This window comes from Prenolepis imparis, unplaced genomic scaffold (assembly GCF_030444845.1).
Source record: "Prenolepis imparis isolate NDT839.2.m4 unplaced genomic scaffold, iyPreImpa1.0 SCAF_1, whole genome shotgun sequence".
NCBI lineage: Eukaryota > Metazoa > Arthropoda > Insecta > Hymenoptera > Formicidae > Prenolepis > Prenolepis imparis.
The window spans coordinates 24,908,223-24,932,125 of NW_028141159.1; the positions used below are offsets into that span (position 1 = coordinate 24,908,223).

The window sequence follows — 23,903 nt, forward strand, 5'->3', positions numbered from 1 at the left end:
AACATTTGTAATTTTGTATCTTTTTCTTTTATGTATAATTAATAGATGAATAATATAGATGATAATAGATAATTCTACATAATTAAGATATAACAATTTGATTCATTAATGCCACGCACGCACACACACATACATAAAAGAATTTTATTATATAATATTTATTATATATTATATATTTATATATTAGATATATATTATATATTTTTTTACAACATAATCCATGGGAGAACTAGAAGAATTGTTGAGAGAACTTTCGGCATCTGGAAACGCAGATTTCCGTGTTTATCTAAAGGACTGAGTACAAAATTATTAACATCCACAACGATTGTTGTGGCATGTGCTGTTTTGCACAATTTGTCATTGATTTTGAACGATAATTTAGAAGAAGAAGAAGAAGAAGCAGAAAATATAAACCATGAAGTTCCTGTGCCTCAGCTTCATTGGCAACCTGGAGATGGACTTATTATGCGAAATCTTTTAATTGAACGGCTTTTTAGATAGGACATAAAAAGAATTGTTTTTATTTACCCCGTTTCTTCTTTTATCATTTCTCTCATTACTTTTTAAATCATTCTTACATTAGTTTTAAGTTATTAGTTACTAGTTTTATTAATTTCTTGTGAATCAGAAGTTACTATGTCGCTCTCTATTATTTATGAAAATCGAAAACGCTAGTTAACTTTTTCTTTATTTATAGGTATAAGATATATTTAGGCTTAAGGTAATTTAGGAATATTATATATATTTAGATAAATAAAACAATTTGTGTTAAATTTTATTTATTTTTTTTAACCTGTTAATATTTTATAAAGTAATTTATAAGTTACAGACTAATTGATATAACAAAATTAATGTATTATTTCGGAACATAAAACATCATTTAAAATAGTTTATTCACAGTTCGTTATGTATAAACTTGTTTATAATAAAATAAAAAATTGCACGAACAAATCACAAAACTCAATTTTTCTAATCTATGCAAATATATATATATTTTTTAAATATTCATATATATATATCACATTAAAAAATTATAGAATCGTGCCTCACTATATTAAATAAAATCTGTAATTATAAGTCTTTCCTTAATGTTTAACACATTCATGTATCACATATAAAACAAAAAAATAGAATAATGCCTTACAATATTAATTTTATAATTGTAACAGCCTTTTAGTGTTTAACAAATATTTAAGTATCACATATAAAACTAAAAAAAATAATATAATCATACCTTACGATATTAAATTAAATCTATAAATATAACAGCCTTTTCTCAGTGTTTCATAAGTATTCATATATCACATATGAAAAAAAAATAGAATCATGTCTTACAATTTAAAATTAATATTTTCTTTGTTTGAATATTGATTTTCTAAAATTTTCAGTTTAGCTTTATTAATTTCTATTTCTTGATTATTCACAATATTTTTATGTTGTGTTTCCATTTCGTTTAATTGTTTAAAATGGCATTCTTTTATCTTGGCAATATTTTCTTCATGCCTTAGTTTAACAAACGCTAACTGTTGATCTTGCCCCATTATTTGTTTTATACGTTGTATCCGTAAGTTTTCTTCTATATCTGATAAATCTTGATTTATATATTTCCTCTTTCTTTTTTGTACATCTGTAGTACTAGAATATATTGACTGTTTATATTTTTTTAAACTATGTGTATCGATAATTTTTTGATCGCTCTTATTATTTGTGAAATTATCTTTGTTTTCATTCTCTGATATTGTTATTATGTCATTTGTAGATATATTTAATTCAAACTTGCGTTTATCTGAAATGCACACAAATAAAAATTAATAAAATAAAAGTAAAAAAAATCATAAAATTGAAAATGAAAAATATATATATCTTCTACAAAAATGTAGATAGCAAATTCTTTCTTAGCTCATTTTAAAGGTCAATGTAATGAACATTGAAATTTTGATTACGGATAACAGTTTTTAAACATATTACTTATGTTTAATATATTAATTATTATTAACAATTAATAATATTAATAATAATAAATACCTTGTGAATCAATAATTTTATCACTCTCATCACTTATGAGATCTTCTTTATTGTTTGTGGGATCTAATGTATCTAAATTCTCATTAGTAGATATTATGTTAAATGTAGACTCGCGCATATCTGAAATAGATAGAAGTTGATAAAATAGATAATAAAACATTAATATCAGAAAAAATTTAATATATTTATATTGCAAAAAATTCAGAGGTTAGGTTAGGTTAAGTGTTTAGGTTACAATAATAGTTAATTGTAGATATACCTTCAATCTCTGTTTCAGACATATTTGATGTAAATAGCACAGGTGCATTTTCCATCAGATGTGGTGCTATATTAAGGATATCAGGATCAACATTTGCTTCAGCTTCTTCTGGTCCTCCACCAGTTGCTAGACGCGACTGTTTCTCTTTCGTTAAGGCATCTCTCTGAGACTGCTTTAAATTTGCCCACAATTTTTTTAACTGTTGCACAGTTCTCTATAATCAAAATATTGTGTAAGATAATGTATTAAAGCGTATATTATATTCTAAATTATAGTTCTTACCTCTTGAGAGATTAGCGCTGATTGATTGTATTCTTGACATATTTCACCCCATGCAATGTCTTTATCTTTTAATGTTGAACTGTCACTTTTTTTAATTTCTATTACATTTTTATATTTTTCAAGTACCTGTAAAAATAATTTTCTCTCCATTAATGAATAATGTTTATTTTTACTTGAAGTAGGCTTCTCTTTACATGACATTCTGTAAATAATATAATAATTAATAATAAAACTTATTCAATAAAATTCAAATATCATTGTTCTCTATCCATAAATATTTCAAACCTGTTTAATTCTCGAGATTTTCGATGAAGGATAAGCCTATTTTTCGATGATACTTGCACACGATAATACGCAACAGAATACAGACTACTGGGCAGCGATCGCGTATCTTTTCCCCTAGGACGGAATGGTGAAAAGTGAACATTTCCGGGTGAACTCGGCCATTTTGCGATCGTGTAATTTTTAGTGGCGCGGAAATGTGAAAATTTTCACGTGAATTTTTTCGGCAGCAACCTATATTGTGGAAATGTGAAATATCAGTGAATTTCTGAAATTACTAACATTTATTTGCTCAAAATGGCTGCCGCATGGGTTGTTTTGATTGTAGCAGACGAAGAAAGAAGAAAATTACAACTTATACGTAAAAATTTACGTGATTTATCAGATCCTTTTTCAATACAAGAGTCGCAATTTCGTCTTCTGTACAGGTATGTATGCACTTGAAATTTAATATGTAGGTTATTTTGTGACATATACATAAATTTACACAAATATTTACTAATATTATTATTTTTATAATTGTTTAATATGTATTTAAAAAAAAAATTTGTATATTTTTAGATTATCAAAAGATGCAGTGAGGGAACTTTGTGTTCAATTAAGGCCATATATTGAGCAAGAAGTTAGAGCAGCAGCAATACCATTTGAGTTGAAGGTATAGATATATAAATAATTATTATATAATAAAATTATTATATTTAATTATTATTATATTATTATATTAAGGTTTTAGCAACATTGAGCTTTATGGCTTCAGGCTCATATCAAAGGAGAATTGGCCAAGACTTTTTATCATGTATATGCCAATCCTCCAATCCTGAGTAAGGTTCTTCACCAAGTAGTCGAAGAGTTGAACCAAATTATGGGAGAATGGATTAAATTTCCTACGCAACCACAGGAAATGCAACATATTAAAGAGCAGTTAGTTTGACAGTTAAAATATTTATTTACTATTAGGCTGCGTTCGGAAACGTCCCCCGAGTGCATTCCCTCTCTCTCTATATCACTTCTATCTCAGTGATATAGAAAGAGAGTGAATGCACTCGGGGGACGTTTCCGAACGCAGTCTTAATACATACTTTGATCATTCTTTAATGTTTATATCAGTAGCATTTTGATGAATATAGACATTTTTTAAAAAATATATATAATTAATTGTTATAATATATTTTTCATTAAGATTTTGGATTAATTGCCAATTTCCTGGAGTAATAGGGACTGTCGATGGGGTCCATATAGCGATATGGCCACCGGAAACAATGAGGGAACATTTATATATAAATAGAAAACTTTACCATTCTTTGAACGTGATGCTTGTGAGTATAATATATGTGTATATATATATGTGTATATATATTACTTTGTATAATATATGTGTCTATCTTTATTTATTTAGAAAGAAAGATAAAGATAGACGCATATTTAAGTCTCGCTTAAATCCAAAATGTTGGTGCAACCTGACCTTAAACACCCTTCCGAACATCCTTCCGAATTTCAATTTTAGATTAGTGATTACAATCTACGGATTTTGGCAGTTAATGCAGGCCATGGAGGCCGCACTCACGATTCAAGGGTTTGGAATGGTTCTGAGGTATCCGCTCATCTGGAAGAACAACATAGGAATGGCAGGACGAGTACATGGCTGTTAGGTATAAACAGAACGCGTCAAGCAGCGAGCAGCAACCAATAAGCGAGGCAATATTTTCTACACCACTGCTAATATTACCTCGCCTATTGGTTTGCTGCTCGTTGCTTGACGCGTCCTGTCTGAATGAGCCTATACTCTGACGGACTTTTTTAAACGTATTGTTGAGAAGGTACACACATTTCAATATGAACAATTAGAAAGATCTATTTGAATGATCAATTCCGTTACTATATATATACAATATATATATATATATATATATATATATATATCTTTGATAAATTTCTATACAAACTTTTCTAATTATTTTTATAATCAACAGTCATATTAAACTTTGTTTATCTTACAACAAAATAGAATCTTACAACAAAAATAAACAATCTTATTGACAAAAATAATTAGTAGTTATATATACTTACAATCTACGCTTTCTTTGGTTTTTAAGAACAAAATAAAATAAACAATTTAATAACAGAACAAAATAAACTATATAAGTATTAAAAATACTTGAATATATCACGTCAAAATTGATGTTATGTACCTATATTTATTCTGTTTCTTTTTTTCGTAGTTGCAGAAGTTCTTTCATTTCTTTTAGCTCTTGTAGAATGCCTTTTTGAGTCTCAAGCGTATCTTGTCTCACTTGCTGTTCTTCACGATTCAGTTCAAGTGTCTGTTCCTGAACGCGTAGCATCAAATGTGATATTTCGCTTAAAGATTTTATTTTTTCTGATAACACAAAAGGTAGCTTTTCTTCATTCTTCTTTTTCATCTGTTTGATTTCAAAACGATTGTAGGAACAATCTACCTTTACCTTCTTTTTATTCAATAATTCAGATTTTGTACATCTGTTATCACAGCTGCCGGCAGTTGTAATAGATGGATCGCTGCAGTTGACGACTTTAGAAAGTGGGTTCTGCAGTAATCCTGCCTTTCGTTTTTTTTTTGATTCGCAACTCGCGTTTTCTTTATCATCATCTACTGCAAATGGAATGCCACTATGGGTATGTGTAGTAGAATTGCCGAAGTCGACATCTTCGATATAAATAACTGGCAATTCTTCCATCGATTGGCTCGATCCAGCTTTCGAATTCTCGATATTGAAGGTTTCATTAACGTCTACTATCTCCAAATTATTCATGATTTCATCTTGTAAAATTCTTTCATGCCCAGGGACTTCTTGATGAGGTACATTAGTTCCCTTAATAATAATAATAATAATAATAATAATAATAATAACAATAATAATAATAGAAGAGAGAATAATCATAGTGGCCAATTACCTTCTTTGACTGAAATCCTGCTTGAGGTATATTTGCCATCCCAGCTGCCTCGGGAGTTAGAATTTCCAACAGTTGTTCCTCAAGATCAGTAAAATTAACTATTTTTGGAGGTCCACCGCCAGTACTTTGTGCATTTCTCCTTCTATTCGTTTCCTTTTTAAATACGTACATTTTCCAATCCGACCAACTCTATGGAAAAATATAAATATATATGCACTGCTTTTAATATTCTTCGTGTATTGTTTTACAAATCAGTACCTTAATCCATTCTTGTACAGTTTTAATCGGTCCTTCTCCGGAGCTATTTAGCTTATTTGTTATTTCTTCCCATATATTTTTCTGCAATGTATAATTAATAAAATATAATAATTTTGAATATTGAATACAAATATATACGAAATTATTATCTTTATATAATAACCAATTCTTTCCGGCTTTTAGACTTTCTTGAAACTCGACCTCTTATTATTTTCGGATGCTGTTTTAGCGAACTCAGCAGAATATCCCGCTGCTTGTATGTGACATTCATACTAAAATAATTAATTGTATAAATTATATTAAATTATGGCTAATAATACAACATATATAAACGAATATAGAGTAATACGGTATAATGTAATATAATTAATAGTATTAATACATACTTGCAATTTCAACAATCCAAATGCTGTACAGATATGTAACAAGATTGGTTATTTATTGTGTTGAATACTCTTCAAGATATTTTGAGGTTACAGGATAGAGGTGAAAGTGGTTTCTAACTATGAATTTTTCTGGTTATTTCACTTTTCCACTTTGTAAGTACACGATCACTCTCAGAGCATATGTGAAAATTGGAAATGTTCACGTGAGATTATGAATTGTGGAAAATGAAAAGTGAAAAAATTCATCAATTCTTACGCGATCGCTGCCCTGTAATAACAGAAATAATTGTATCTCCAATGCAATGTTCCTATTGGAGGAAATGCTGTGTTCCTATTGGAGGAATAATAGTAATATTACGGAAATAGCCGATTCGAGAATAAGCATAGTCTTGAGTACGTCTTCATCAAGTCAATCTCAAATTAAATAAGATTTACTTGAGCGTTAACTTCTTCACGAAGCTCATCTTATTTCATGACTACGAAATCTACTAATCTTAAGATGATCTGGATTGAATAAGATAGACTTGATCAAGATCGTCTTAAGTGTTAATTTGAGATTCGACTATGAATACGGGCCTTAGCGATACTTAGCTCGGCGACTGCTTTAAACTTTGTGATGAACATCGCAGAGACAGACCCTCTCTCCATAAGCTTCAGCCCCATCCCCTCAGATAAATCGTAGTAATAAATATCTGTTTATAAATTCGAGCGGTTGGACATCAGCGCTCACCGTAATGCTATACGCCATACGCTGTTTTGTTTATACCTGCGGAAAGGACCATGAGAACGCTTAGGCCGATATTCATAGTCCGATCTTATATTTAAGATCATCTTAAGTCTGGTCAGAGATTGACTTAAGATCCCATTCAACCAATCAAATGGCTGCGTAGCATCTCAAACTCGGACTTAAGACGATCTTAAATATAAGATCGGACTATGAATACCGGCCTTAGAAGAGAGAGAGCGTGAGGCGTTTACGAGAGATAGCGCGAGGCGTTCATGAGAGAGCGTGAGGTATACGAAAGAGAGAGATAGCGCGAGGCTAGGGACCGTGAGAGAAATAGCGCGAGGCTAGGGACCGTGAGAGAGATAGTGCGAGAGAGATGTCGCACAGTGGTGCTATATACGTGAATCACGGCAAAAATTATATAATTTATTAACTTTTAGAGATCGGGCTTTTTTGATGATTTTAATAGTTTTCAATTGCACACATATCAATATTGTTATATTAGAAGAAATAAAACACATCAATATAGATCTGATAAAAATTAGTTATATGATATATTTTTATTTAATTAGAGTGATGGCCAATCTAAAACGCGTGTTCAAAACAAAAAAATATATATTTTATAACAAAAGAGGTATTTTATAATATCTTTGAACTGAGCCTACTAGCCCCGGTCTCCTCTAGTCTTCTCGTTATGCATTTATATTCAAATAAAACAAATATAAACATTTTTCCATTTTTTATTATAAATATATATAATCGCACTAAATCGCAGTTGTAATTAATTGCATACGATAATATAGTATGATTTTAAATTTATATAAATTTCTGCCCAGATAGCACATGATATTCTCCGTATATTCTGAATTCATACGGAATCTCCCATACATATACGTAACATTATGAGAATATACTGATGATATCGTAAGCAGTATATAATGGCCTAAGAATATTTTGTATATTCTGAGGATATTCTGAGGATATCGCACACAGAATATCATAAGCAGTGGTATCAACGCAGAGTACTCATATATTTTGGAATTCATCCCGAATATCCCGTATATAGACGTAATATTCTGGGGATATTCTGAGGATATCGCACAGGAATTATGTGAATTACGTCCAAAATAATAATGTAAATATATATATACGTCATAAATCACGTTTAATATTTTGTAGAAATGTGAATTGTGTAATAAATAAGTATGCTGGTGCTTTGTTAGTGAAAAACAACACCAACACGCAATTCAGCAGAACAAACCGCTTTATAGCAATCGAATGTGATTGGCTCTTACTTTTAGAACCAACAAATCAGTGTCGAAATTCAGCGGAAAATCTAGGGTGCTTTCCAATAAGAACACAGTGACACAGAGTATCATTCTATCTTTGTTGTTCACTGGTATTGAAAGAAGATAGAATGATACTCTGTGTCATACTGTGTTCTTATTGGAAAGCACCCTAGATTTTCCGCTGAATTTCGACACTGATTTGTTGGTTCTAAAAGGAAGAGCCAATCACATTCGATTGCTATAAAGCGGTTTGTTCTGCTGAATTGCGTGTTGGTGTTGTTTTTCACTAACAAAGCACCAGCATACTTATTTATTACACAATTCATATTTCTACAAAATATTAAACGTGATTTACGACGTATATATATATTTACATTATTATTTTGGACGTAATTCACATAATTCGTGTGCGATATCCTCAGAATATCCCCAGAATATTACGTCTATATACGGGATATTCGGGATGAATTCCAAAAATATATGCAGAATCTACGATATGAATGCAAAATGTGATATTCTGTGTGCGATATCCTCAGAATATCCTCAGAATATTACGTCTATATACGGGATATTCGGGATGAATTCCAAAATATATGCAGAATCTACGATATGAATGCAAAATGTGATATTCTGTGTGCGATACCCTCAGAATATCCTCAGAATATACAAAATATTCTTAGCCCATTATATACTGCTTACGATATCATCAGTATATTCTCATAATGTTACGTATATGTATGGGAGATTCCGTATGAATTCAGAATATACGGAGAATATCTTGTGCTATCTGGGCAGAAATTTATATAAATTTAAAATCATACTATATTATCGTATGCAATTAATTACAACTGCGATTTAGTGCGATTATATATATTTATAATAAAAAATGGAAAAATGTTTATATTTGTTTTATTTGAATATAAATGCATAACGAGAAGACTAGAGGAGACCGGGGCTAGTAGACTCAGTTCAAAGATATTATAAAATACCTCTTTTGTTATAAAATATATATTTTTTTGTTTTGAACACGCGTTTTAGATTGGTCATCACTCTAATTAAATAAAAATATATTATATAACTAATTTTTATCAGATATATATTGATGTGTTTTATTTCTTCTAATATAACAATATTGATATGTGTGCAATTGAAAACTATTAAAATCATCAAAACAGCCCGATCTCTAAAAGTTAATAAATTATATAATTTTTTCCGTGATTCACGTATATGGCACCACTGTGCGACATCTCTCTCGCACTATCTCTCTCACGGTCCCTAGCCTCGCGCTATCTCTCTCACGGTCCCTAGCCTCGCGCTATCTCTCTCTTTCGTATACCTCACGCTCTCTCATGAACGCCTCGCGCTATCTCTCGTAAACGCCTCACGCTCTCTCTCTTCTAAGGCCGGTATTCATAGTCCGATCTTATATTTAAGATCGTCTTAAGTCCGAGCATGAGATGCTACGCAGCCATTTGATTGGTTGAATGGGATCTTAAGTCAACCTCTGACCAGACTTAAGATGATCTTAAATATAAGATCGGACTATGAATGTCGGCCTAAGTGTTCTCATGGTCCTTTCCGCAGGTATAAACAAAACAGCGTATGGCGTATAGCATTACGGTGAGCGCTGATGTCCAACCGCTCGAATTTATAAACAGATATTTATTACTGCGATTTATCTGAGGGGATGAGGCTGAAGCTTATGGAGAGAGGGTCTGTCTCTGCGATGTTCATCACAAAGTTTAAAGCAGTCGCCGAGCTAAGTATCGCTAAGTGTCATCGAGCTAAGTTATTAAGTGCAGTGCAAAATGCCTTTTGGATCGAGAGACATTTTGGGCCCAAATATTTTTTTAACAAGAATGTCCTTTAGGACTTCATGAAATAATAGATATAATATCTTGGAAGACCCACCTGCTAGAAAATTTATTGAGGACTCTGTTCCTTATATTCACAATGCCGGTAAGTTTTTATTATTATATAATAAATTTGTTTATTAATATTATCTACTAAATATTTTGTCGATTTTCAGAAGATAACCGAGGAATCCGTCCAAATCGGTGGATACCTTAATCTTCGACATATGGAACAAGTACGAAATTATCGGTGGTGCGATCGGTGGGAATTGGCCGAGCTATGGGACGACGCGGAGGGGATCGTGGAATGGGCACAGGATTACTGGTGAGATGACGTCTTCTGCCTCAGAAAATTGTTCGGCGAGGAATCATATCCTCCCGAACCTGTCAGGGAGGAATTATGGGTCTAGTGAGTATCTCTTTTTAATTTTAAAAATTATTAAAATAATAAAATAATTAATAAAAATTTTAATTTTTTAAGTTGTTTTTATATCGCTAGTACAATAATCAAAGGGGTAGTTGTAAATTAATCGACCAAAATAGCTAAAATTTGTTTATTTAATAGAAGTTACGACGCTTCGACCATATGGTTGTGGTCCTTTGAAGTATAAACTGAAATAATAATTAATTTAAAAAAAAAAACGGTTTGAATACAAAAAAACAGTAATATACATAAATGGATTTGCTATAAATTCTGCTCATTATGTAATTTTGAGTACATACGTTCTTATTGAAACACTTCACAAATTTGAGTTAAAACAAATCATTAACATCTTGTTGAATTTTAAAGAGAGAGAAACATTGTATCAGTATGAAACTTTGTCAGTGACTGAAATATAAAAATAGGAAACCAAGCTAAACGACCTTTATTATTTTGTCATAGATTTTATTTAAGCTATCTATGTCCTTTTGTAGGTTGATTTATAGGATGTATTATTGAATTTTTTAATATACAACATTTCCGCGATTTCTCTCTTTTTCACATATTTCTCATTATGTAATATATTAGGTTTTGTCCAAATCAAATTCATGTCCGAATTCCAACTTATGTTTACTTAAGCACAATTAATCAATAATTTTTTACTTTTTAATTATACATATTCTACTGTTTTTCTATCACTTTGTAGGCTGCATTCTTATTACTTTCAAACTTAATTTAAAAATATAATATAAAAATATGTTGAAATCTTTCTATTTCTTTGTATCATCTATAAATAGATCTGGATTTCATTATTTCATACATGTAAAATATTAAAAGAAACAACTTACAATTAATAATAGTTTTGCAGAAATAGACAATTACAATGTTGCTTCTATTTATCAACAGTATTTAAAAAAGAATAACTTGGTTTTGCTTGTATACATTACAAATAGAAAGCAATTTTTAGTTTTTGTAAATTGATTAACATGAGAGTACTATTAGAAACATACAAATAATATATTATTTATTTATGTATATATCTGTATACATATCAAAGAGAATATTTTATACTTTTGCATTGTGCATAATTGTTTATTAATATAATTTTATAGGAACACTTTTATAATCCTAAAAAACTGGGACTGGATATATTGCTTCACGTTTATCAAATGTACAACGAAAGGGAAGCATCTCAAAAGTAATTGTGGATAACAAACAAAAAGAAAATATTGATAATAATATAACGACTGAGCCTGTTGATGAATCGGACATCATTAAAGATTCAATCAATTTTATGAAACATGCAACATTAGAACAGAAAGACCAGATTATAGAGAAAACTAAAGAAACTTTTAAAGTTCGTCGATATTTATATCTAAATAAGAATTTTTTTAACGTATTTCCAAGATTTCTGGATATGCCTGAACTGGTAAGCACCATTACTTAATTGTAAAAATATAATAAAAGTTAACTTGCGCCTTTTTAACTCAAAAGCTAAATTTTACAATGTTATGGTTAATTACTAATTTTTCTTAATTTATTTTTATATAATTTATTATCACGTAATAAAATTTCCCATATTTTACATATACATAATTATTTCATATTATAACTATATTCTTGCCAAGCTGAAGTGTATAAAACTTGTTTGATTTACAAATAGCAACATCATATAGAAATTTTTTTCTGCGCATTCCTTTTATTTTTAAAACTAGATTTTTAATAAATTTTTTTTATTTAGATTGATGTAGAATTTAATCTACTTTTTCCTGAAATTGATCAAGATAGATTTTGTAAAATATATCCACAATATATCGATGCTATTTTGTCAGTTTTTAAAACTGAAAAAAATAAAATTCCTCTTGGTACGTTAATTTTTTTATATGGAAATTACATATTAATATTATTAATATTGATTTTTAATGTGTTTTAATATTTTATTTTTAAGAATGGAATCTTATTACTAACTCATTTATTGCCTTGGCACTATTATTACCACCAACAGCAAGAGGAAAAAAATTAGCTACAAGAGATAAAACAAATAATATAATTAGAAAATTGATTGTTTTTGTACAGGTAAAAGATTAAAATTATTTTTTTTACAATTATTAATTTTATTTACAATAATCGCAATGTAACATTAATTGTTTTACTTTTCAGAATGGGACACCCTTGCATTCAAATGAAAACGTAAATCAACCAAGAATTATTGTTGTTGGTCCTAATAAAATAGCACCTGAACAATATTTTCTTGAAATAGACAAGAAATTTATTTTATTACCAACGAACGATATTATTAAATCAATTGATTACCTTTTCAAGGCTCACTATGCTTTTCATGTAGAATTTGAGAACGATCTTAAAAATTTTTGGATTTTTCTACAACACTATTTCTACATGATTCCAAGTAAATGTACGAGTAAAGTGATTGAAATACACACGAAACTTGAGGTAACAAAAAACAAATTATCGTTAAATTAAAGGTATCATTCAAACAATTTAATTAAACATAATATAACTTTCTCATATTATTTAAGAGATTATAGAAATAATATATAAGTATTAAAATATTGAACATTGATATTCATGCAAGAGTTAAAGTTTTCTTTTTTTATTTTTGTGAGTATAAAAATGCAAATATTAAAAGAAAGGTATATATATAATTTTTTGTTTATTTAAAAAATAATTTTTTAATATACAACATTTCCGCGATTTCTCTCTTTTTCACATATTTCTCATTATGTAATATATTAGGTTTTGTCCAAATCAAATTCATGTCCGAATTCCAACTTATGTTTACTTAAGCACAATTAATCAATAATTTTTTACTTTTTAATTATACATATTCTACTGTTTTTCTATCACTTTGTAGGCTGCATTCTTATTACTTTCAAACTTAATTTAAAAATATAATATAAAAATATGTTGAAATCTTTCTATTTCTTTGTATCATCTATAAATAGATCTGGATTTCATTATTTCATACATGTAAAATATTAAAAGAAACAACTTACAATTAATAACAGTTTTGCAGAAATAGACAATTACAATGTTGCTTCTATTTATCAACAGTATTTAAAAAAGAATAACTTGGTTTTGCTTGTATACATTACAAATAGAAAGCAATTTTTAGTTTTTGTAAATTGATTAACATGAGAGTACTATTAGAAACATACAAATAATATATTATTTATTTATGTATATATCTGTATACATATCAAAGAGAATATTTTATACTTTTGCATTGTGCATAATTGTTTATTAATATAATTTTATAGGAACACTTTTATAATCCTAAAATCTGGGACTGGATATATTGCTTCACGTTTATCAAATGTACAACGAAAGGGAAGCATCTCAAAAGTAATTGTGGATAACAAACAAAAAGAAAATATTGATAATAATATAACGACTGAGCCTGTTGATGAATCGGACATCATTAAAGATTCAATCAATTTTATGAAACATGCAACATTAGAACAGAAAGACCAGATTATAGAGAAAACTAAAGAAACTTTTAAAGTTCGTCGATATTTATATCTAAATAAGAATTTTTTTAACGTATTTCCAAGATTTCTGGATATGCCTGAACTGGTAAGCACCATTACTTAATTGTAAAAATATAATAAAAGTTATCTTGCGCCTTTTTAACTCAAAAGCTAAATTTTACAATTTTTGTTATGGTTAATTACTAATTTTTCTTAATTTATTTTTATATAATTTATTATCACGTAATAAAATTTCCCATATTTTACATATACATAATTATTTCATATTATAACTATATTCTTGCCAAGCTGAAGTGTATAAAACTTGTTTGATTTACAAATAGCAACATCATATAGAAATTTTTTTCTGCGCATTCCTTTTATTTTTAAAACTAGATTTTTAATAAATTTTTTTTATTTAGATTGATGTAGAATTTAATCTACTTTTTCCTGAAATTGATCAAGATAGATTTTGTAAAATATATCCACAATATATCGATGCTATTTTGTCAGTTTTTAAAACTGAAAAAAATAAAATTCCTCTTGGTACGTTAATTTTTTTATATGGAAATTACATATTAATATTATTAATATTGATTTTTAATGTGTTTTAATATTTTATTTTTAAGAATGGAATCTTATTACTAACTCATTTATTGCCTTGGCACTATTATTACCACCAACAGCAAGAGGAAAAAAATTAGCTACAAGAGATAAAACAAATAATATAATTAGAAAATTGATTGTTTTTGTACAGGTAAAAGATTAAAATTATTTTTTTTACAATTATTAATTTTATTTACAATAATCGCAATGTAACATTAATTGTTTTACTTTTCAGAATGGGACACCCTTGCATTCAAATGAAAACGTAAATCAACCAAGAATTATTGTTGTTGGTCCTAATAAAATAGCACCTGAACAATATTTTCTTGAAATAGACAAGAAATTTATTTTATTACCAACGAACGATATTATTAAATCAATTGATTACCTTTTCAAGGCTCACTATGCTTTTCATGTAGAATTTGAGAACGATCTTAAAAATTTTTGGATTTTTCTACAACACTATTTCTACATGATTCCAAGTAAATGTACGAGTAAAGTGATTGAAGTACACACGAAACTTGAGGTAACAAAAAACAAATTATCGTTAAATTAAAGGTATCATTCAAACAATTTAATTAAACATAATATAACATTCTCATATTATTTAAGAGATTATAGAAATAATATATAAGTATTAAAATATTGAACATTGATATTCATGCAAGAGTTAAAGTTTTTTTTTTATTTTTGTGAGTATAAAAATGCAAATATTAAAAGAAAGGTATATATATAATTTTTTATTTATTTAAAAAATAAGTTTATAATATAATAAAATGTAAGATGTGATTGCCAGTCGAATTTTGAAAACAAGGTTAAGAGTATTTTATTGACCAACACTGGCTAAAGTAATAATTCTTTTATTACGACGTTTCGACCCTAAATTGGGTCCTCTTCAGGCTACAAAAATTGATCACAATACAGAGTCGTTAATACATTTAGATAACCCTTTTGATTTATAGTAGTAATATTGTAATTAGTAATACCTATTCTTTAATGTAATGTGGTAAACCCTATACGCACATGATGTTATGTTAAAATGTGAGTTAAAATTGACAGAATCATAGTCAGTATCAAACTGAGATATGGTGTTTATTTTTGACGTGTATAACTAACAGTAAGTCAGAGACATTGTTTTGAGAGCATTCAAAGTCAAATAATTAAAATAGAAATAAACACAATTACAATAATAAAGCTAAAGGACTCTATAAACCCATAGTAGGATATGTATCGAAAGAATTATAAGTAATATTAAAATTGAATAATTAAAGGTAATTTGAATTAAAAATATAATTAAAAAATGCGTTGGATGGGACTAAAATTATTTGAGAATAGTGTCATAAATTGAATTTAAATTTTCAGTGTCCCTTTGCGAATTTATAGAATTCTTTTGCTTTTTAATAAAAATCATTTCGCTTATTTCTCTCTTTTTCAAGTTAGCTTCATTATGTAGGATCGATACATTAGACCAATCGAAATCATGATTAAGCGACGATCTATGCTTACTAATCACCGAATAATTACTTTCATGTTTTTTGATGTTAGAGTTATGTTCTTTTATGCGCGTTTCCAAGAACCCAATTTAGGGTCGAAACGTCGTAATATAAGAATTATTACTTTAGCCAGTGTTGGTCAATAAAATACTCTTAACCTTATTATAATATAATATTTATTATAAATTTCATTTTTCCTTTGTACGCTTTTTCCAACGTAATTATAATTAAAAATGTCTCTTCAGTGTTACTTATGCGAATATAAAACATTACAAATCAAAGATATATGTCGTCACTTACGTAATGTACATATGCTGTTTGAGAGCTCTAATCTTATTTTAAAATGTACGAGTTGTACAAATTGCCCTGCCGTTTTTAGAACATATTGTGGCTTTACAAAACATTTGAAAAAATGTATTCTCCAAAAAAAAATATACTTTCCAAAAGTAACGCTTATGAAAAATCAAATGCTGAAAATGTTGAGATTTTTGAAGAAATTGATATTAATGATAATTGTGATTTGATTGAAAATGAAACTGTAACATCAAATAAGTCAGAGACTGAGAAAAAGCAACTAATGCAAGAAAATATATCTAATTACGTAACACACTTATTATATTCTTTAGGTTTACCTGATCTTATTATAACAAGTATTTTAGAATCAACATCAAATATAATTTTTCCACTCATTGATGATATTATATCACTTTCACATTTAGACGAACGTCAAAATCTTGCTCATGACTTTAGATATGCATTTGACAATCACATGACTGTATATAAACGAAATAAAAATTTGCCACAAAATTTTGTACAGCCTATCCAGAAAGCTCATGGTGTTGGAATGAAAAAAAAATACGACAGTACAGCACAATGCTATAGACAAGTTCCAGTTACACGTACTTTTACATATATACCTATATTAGAAACTCTTCAATTTATATTAAATAATGAAGCTAGTCAACAATTCTTTACAAATAATATTTTTGAAAATAATAATGTTTACACTAATTTCATTGATGGTACAGTTTATAAAACTAATCCTTTTTTCCAAATAAATAAGAACGCAATTCAGATTCAACTTTATTTTGATGAATTTGAGGTATGTAGTCCTTTAGGAAGCAAAGCTGGAATTCATAAAATTGGAGCGTTTTATTTTACAATTAATAATTTTCCTATTCATATTAATTCAATGTTGCAAAATATTTTTTTAGTAGCTTTAAGTTATAATGCTAATATTAAAAAATTTGGTATAAATCCTGTCTTAGAGGTCATTGTAAATGACATTAAAATTCTAGAAAAGCAAGGAATATTTATTGAACCTCTGAATACTTATGTGAAAGGTACATTAATATCTTTGTCTTGCGATAATTTAGCTGGAACTATGTTGCTTGGCATGAATGAATCTTTCAATTCTCATCACTATTGTAAAATTTGTACAATGCATAAAGAACATGCCCAAAAAGCATGTGTTGAAGATTTAAATTTATTACGAACAACAGAAAGTTTTTGTCATTTATCATATCAACGAAACTATGCGAACAGCGATACATTTAATTTTTTTGGAATAAAACATAAAAGTGCTTTGTTAAATATAGCTTATTTTAAAGTTTCCGAAAATCTCAACATTGATGTAATGCATGATTTTTTGGAGGGCATTTGCCACAGAGATCTAAAATTATTCATAGATTTTTGTAATAAATCTGGACTTTAAATAATTTAAATGATAAAGTACAAGCGTTTGATTATGGCTTTTGTAATAGAAAAAATCTTCCAAGCATTATACATTTTAATAAAAAGTCAAATTCAATTGAACAACGTGCAGCACAAACTCTTTGTTTAACAATATTTTTGCCTTTAATTCTAGAAGATATAGTTCCAAAACTGGGAGAAAATTTCAATAAATGGAAAATAATTTTATTACTCATAAAAATGTTAAAGATTGTTTTATCACCAAAAATTACGCCTAATATGTTACATGATTTACAAATAACGATAAAAGAACATCATGAACTTGTAATAAAAGAATTTTCTGTTCTATTAACTCCAAAAGATCATATAATTACGCATTATCCTACTATAATAGAAAAAATGGGCCCTCCAAGAGCTACTGGACTATGCGATTTGAAGCTAAAAATGGTTATTTTAAAGATTTAGCTCATAAATTAAAAAACTTTAAAGATATTGCGTTTACTTTATCGTTACGTCATCAAAAATATATTAACTATGAGTGGAAAAATAAGTGTAATTTTATTGAGGAACAGCCAATCCTCCAAAATTTTAAAAAGGAACATTTGAAGTCTACAGACTATGGAGCAATAATTGCAGAACATTTAAATATTACATTAAATACATTAATTTACGTTGGAAAAAACGTACAATTTAGAAGTACAAATATAAAATTAAATAAATTTATATGTACATCTTTTTCTGAAAAGTTTCCGAATTTTGGTAAAACAAAATTATATTTTTCTTTAAATTCTACAATATATGTTTTATATGAAAGTTGGAATACTATTGACATATCTCCACTAAATTTGGGATACATCATAAAAAATAATTCTTCCTTCTTTATAATGAAAATGGTCAATTTGCCATTTACCAAAGCTTGGGAAATGTATAAGACATCAGAAAATGATACGGTTATTGTAACAGAGTAATTTGTAATTTTTATACAATTGTAATCTGTTTCTTCAAATAAGGAACAGATTATAAATTTGATTGACTATTATTAAAATGTGCAATTTTGTCAAATGTATCCGATAACATTTCTATAATAAATAAAACACTTTGTGGAAAAATGTGTTATTTTATGTTATATAACAATAAATAATATTAATATATTAGTATTATAATACTATAATAATAGCAATAAACATTTTAAAAATGTAACATTAATATTTAGAAAATGTAACGTTAACATTTCAAAAATGTAACGTTAACATTTCAAAAATGTAACGCCGACATTTCAAAAATATTGCGTTAACATTTAAAAAATGTAACGTTAACATTTAAAAAATTAACGCTGACATTTCAAAAATGTTACGTTAACATTTAAAAAATTAACGCTGACATTTCAAAAATGTTACGTTAACATTTCAAAAATGTTGCGTTAACATTTAAAAAATGTTACGTTAACATTTAAAAAATGTTACGTTAACATTTTTTTAACGTTGAAATATAAAATTCTTAACACACCGGCTGTGTAAATTTAACATTTTAATTTCATTAAAATCTTTAAACAACTACTTTAAAAAATGTAAAAATAACATTTTATTTTAATTAAATTTAACTTTACAAGTATGTTAATTTAACATAAACTTTATTTCCAGATAACATCCAAGTGTTACATTTTTGTGTTATTTTTTCACATATTACGTGTGTTATTTTTTTTTTTTTTTTTTTATTTTATTTGAGCATTCAGAACCTTTTTGGGTTATAATGCTTACTTTTACATTTCGTTTACATTGTTTACATCTTCGGGCGGATCTTAGATTATTTTATCGCAATGTGCAAAGAACGAGTAAAGCGCTTTACAAATACGTTCGGTGGGCGATGAAAGTAGAGTTTCGCACGTAAGGGGAAGCTGGAATCCTAGATCTCGAAGTTTCTTCAAGAAATTAGATTGCTGTTTATTGTAATTAGTACATTGCCACAATATATGGTTGAGATCTTGGAATTCCTCACCGCATTCACATAGAGTATTATCAGTTAAGTTAATTTTAAATAAGGAGGAAGCCAGATTGTAATGCCCGGATCTACATCTATTGATAAGCGAGATTATTTTCCTAGGAAGTGAGGTTTTGGAGAACCACGGTGTTCTTTTCGTGTCGAAATAATAAGTAAAATAGTGGGTTCCTTTGGTTTGTCCGCTGGTCGCAATTTGGGAAAAAGTGTTCTCGCGTGCGTTAGTTTTGAAGTACTCCTTCAGATCAGTAAAGGGAATTTTAATCGACGGATCTGGCAAATAACTTGAGGCATTCTTCGCAGATTGGTCAGCAATTTCATTGCCATTTAGACCTCGGTGTGCAGGAACCCAGCATAACTTAATTTTCCGGTTCAATGGGTTGTTGTTTATTGACTCGGTGAGCTTTTTTTTAATCTCTAGGATATAAGGGTTGGTTTTGACGCTGATTTTAGTGCTTTTGATTGCAAGAAGTGCACTTAGTGAATCAGTAAGGATAATGATATTAACGCCAGGATATTTCAGTGCTATATCAACTGCATTAAGAATCGCGATGGATTCTGCGGAGAAAATGGAGGCTTTTTTATTTACACTGTTACATACGCTAACATCGAGATCCCCGCTAATACACGCTGTGCCTGTCGAGGAGGAAGTTTTGGATTTGCTGCCGTCGGTGTAGATTGCTATCGCATTATCCTTTGCAATGAATTTTTTTAAAATGGACTCAGGTGTCGCAGATTTACTTAGTTTGGAGCCAAGCTCAATGTCAATGTCAAAATCGCTTACCAGTGCTGAGTAGTCGCAGGTATATACATTGTAATGTCTGTTAGCATATATTTCGCTAGTATCACGCTTAATTGTTTTCAATACATTGTTGCAAGGGTCGGTTAGTGAACTTGCGTTGGTATTTAATAGGTTTTTTGTTATTGTTCGTAATAAGTTTATCAAAGTTTTTAATGGTAGAGTGAACGAGAAGGCCTTCATTAGAGTATATTTTGGATAGATAGCATAAGCATAAGAATTTTGCTCGGTCTTCTATGGTTAGCAATTTGGATTCAGCTAGGAGTACGTTCGTTGGAGTACTGATGCGAAAGCCAAGTGCAAGACGGATCGCGTTGAATTGAATTTTTTCAAGTTTCTTTTTAGATTCAATAAGCTTGGGGTAATAGACAAAGCAACCATAGTCAATGATAGAGCGAACGAAACTCTTGTAGAAAGTTAAGAGAGTGTTAGGGTTTGATCCCCACCATGTACCTCTTAAATACTTTATTATGTTGCTCGCAACGAGACTTCTTTTATGAACGTTGTTGACGTGGTTCCTAAAAGAATGTCTGTGGTCGAAAATAATACCCAAGAAGCGTACAGTCTCACTAGATTTGATAGTTATATCATTTACTTTGATTTCGGAACTCCCCGGCTTAACTTTGCGTCGATTAAAATGAATATATATATAGTTTTATGAGGTGCAAGATTTAGTCCTAATTTATGTAAGTTGTCGCTTATTATAGCGATTGACTTTTCCAGTAAGGCAGAGGCTGTTTTTTTGCTTCCTCGATTGCAATATAGCGCGATGTCATCGGCAAATTGGGAGACAGATACACTTTTTGGTATGTTGTCACAAATCGAGGAGACGTAAAGAGTGTACAAAAGAGGACTTAGTACTCCTCCCTGTGGTACTCCCTTGTGTACGCCTCTTGGGTTATCTTTATCAGAGTCGGTGTATATGAGCCTGTCAAATGTCAAAAATTTTATAAACTTAATTAAGTTGGACGAACAACCAACATCAGCTAGTTTGTTTATTAGAATTTCGCAGTTGATGTTATCGAAAGCTCCTTCTACATCGAGAAAGGCTGCAAACAAGTCTTGTTTTATACTAAAGGATTCTTCGATTTTTATTGAGAAATTGGTTAAATTGTCAATTGTGGATTGACCTTTGCGGAATCCGGATTGGTTGATAGGTATTTTGTTATTTATTTCGAGCCACCATTGCAATTTATTTTTAATCATCGTTTCGAAGACCTTGCATGTACATGATGTTAAACTTATGGGTCGCACGCTTTTCCGGTCAGTTTTTTTAATAAAGTGTACGAACGATTTTTTCCAGTCATCGGGATAAGAACTTGTCTGAAACATTTCATTGAATATGTCAACTAATAGGAGTTTGTATGTTATCGGAAGTAATTTAATCGTTTCATAATCAATTCCGTCTAATCCGCATGATGATCTGTTATTTTTACTATCGAGAGCAACGTTGAATTCTCGGTAGCTGAACGTCTCGCTGAGGTCCGTATTTTCCTTACATACTGGAAGCCAGCTGGGATCAGTGGCTACCCAAGGTGGACTGATTTTATTAAGAGCGATGTTTATTTGATTGTTTTCTTGATGGTTTTCCGAGTTGTGCGAGGGGTTGACTTTTATCCATTTGTTTTTTAATATTTTAGCGGTCTGCCAAACATATTTAGGGTTTGCATTTACGTTTAGGTTTTCAGCAAATTTAACGAAGTTATTTCTTTTCTTTTGTTTAAGGATATACCTTGTTTGAGCGATTTGTGTTTTTAAATCAATAAAGTCGTTTGCTGACCGGGAAAATCTCCACTTTTTAAACGCGGCAGTTCTCAGTCTTTTGGCCTTGTCACACTCGGGATCCCACCAAGATACGGGATTACGATGTTGCGTGTTCTTAACTATTCTCTTTTTCGGTGTATTTAATATTAACGCGTTGCAGATGGCTTCAGTAAAAATTTTATATTTTTCGGAGGCAGTCGAGCGTTCGTATTCGAGAGTGAAGAATTTGTTGTAGCTAGATTCTAATTGATCTGATATTTTACCCCAGTCGGTTCGTATAGATTTTAAATTTAAAGATTTCTTGTGATAAATACTTTTTTGTGTAATATAGTCTATAAATAAAGGAAAATGATCGGAGCCCCAAGTGTCGTCGTTTACATTAACGTGAATTTTATCCGCAATGTCAGTAGAAGAAAACACGAGATCAAGATTAGATGTTACTGAGCTAAATGCAGTTACATGCGTTACAGTATCGGTATTGTGAAGACACAAGTCCGAATTGTTAATACTTTCTAGAAGTCTTTCGCCATTGGAGTCGTTTTTTGGACAATTCCAATTAGTGTGGTGTGAGTTGAAGTCCCCCACAAATAGCGTATTGTTACTATTTGCCATACTAAAAATTTCATCCCAAGTAGATTGAGGAAGGACTTTACCTGGAGCTCGATAACAAACTACGATATTTAGATTGGGATAAAGGTTGGTGACGCAAATACCTGCTAATTCAACGCATTGATCAGAACAGTTAAGATTTACTATTTCGGTATAAGCAATGTTGTTACGTATGACGAGAAGGATTCCGCCGCCGTTGGCATAGACACGATCTCTTCTGAAGATCTTGAAGCCGGGAAAGTTGAAGTCTTTGGCTTTATTGTTGAGCCAGGATTCAACGCAGATGATTATATCATAATCACGGATGATTTTCGCAAACTCTTCTTTTTTGTTGGCTATACTCCGTGGATTCCAGAACATAATTTTGATATTCTTATCGCAGGTGTTCATATTATCCTTATTTCTTAGAAGAAGGTTTTATGTTCGATTATTTTAGGTGCCTAATGAAGAATCGCTCTCATCAGTTTCTGAGATGCATACTAGACGGCGTAGTTTCTTCGTGAGCCTTGTACATCTGCTTTTTAGGGTCCTGTCGTCGGTGTGTTGGTGTACAAGAGTGAGCATATTAATGAGACCTTCGACATTGTCGGTGTACTGCCTTGCTATTTCATTAGTATTTGCTTTGCCAAAAGTTTCGACCAAGTATTTTAGAAATACTTCATAACCGAGAGGACATGAATTCGTAGGATTTTCAATCACTTCTCTGATAGGACTCAAAATCTTTTCGATTTCAACGGTATAGTT

General features: G+C 29.6%; 2 protein-coding genes, 1 long non-coding RNA gene and 1 pseudogene across 4 annotated transcripts in view; 1 reads left to right on the forward strand and 3 right to left on the reverse strand.

Annotated features, from left to right (window-relative positions):
• The window catches only part of LOC145937748 (uncharacterized), a 412,856-nt gene that overhangs the window by 35,255 nt on the left and 353,698 nt on the right, over window positions 1–23,903 (reverse strand). The gene's annotated exons all lie outside the window — the stretch shown is intronic.
• Window positions 895–4,189, reverse strand: LOC145937455 (uncharacterized). Its single transcript, XM_083040475.1, has 6 exons — window positions 4,144–4,189; window positions 2,852–3,082; window positions 2,567–2,768; window positions 2,285–2,498; window positions 2,026–2,145; window positions 895–1,786 (listed from the first exon to the last, which is right to left on the reverse strand). The coding sequence occupies exons 3-6, from the start codon at window positions 2,765–2,767 to the stop codon at window positions 1,332–1,334; spliced, it is 990 nt and encodes a 329-aa protein (XP_082896601.1). The 5' UTR covers window position 2,768; window positions 2,852–3,082; window positions 4,144–4,189; the 3' UTR covers window positions 895–1,331.
• LOC145937446 (uncharacterized) lies at window positions 4,319–6,884 on the reverse strand. The gene is made up of 6 exons (XM_083040467.1): window positions 6,424–6,884; window positions 6,201–6,309; window positions 6,038–6,118; window positions 5,780–5,968; window positions 5,038–5,697; window positions 4,319–4,451 (listed from the first exon to the last, which is right to left on the reverse strand). The coding sequence occupies exons 2-5, from the start codon at window positions 6,306–6,308 to the stop codon at window positions 5,044–5,046; spliced, it is 1,032 nt and encodes a 343-aa protein (XP_082896593.1). The 5' UTR covers window position 6,309; window positions 6,424–6,884; the 3' UTR covers window positions 4,319–4,451; window positions 5,038–5,043.
• Window positions 9,984–14,958, forward strand: LOC145938293 (uncharacterized; annotated as a pseudogene). The gene is made up of 8 exons (XR_014425702.1): window positions 9,984–10,010; window positions 10,469–10,528; window positions 11,826–12,142; window positions 12,455–12,578; window positions 12,662–12,789; window positions 12,874–13,164; window positions 13,992–14,307; window positions 14,831–14,958. The product of XR_014425702.1 is annotated as an uncharacterized LOC145938293 (transcript).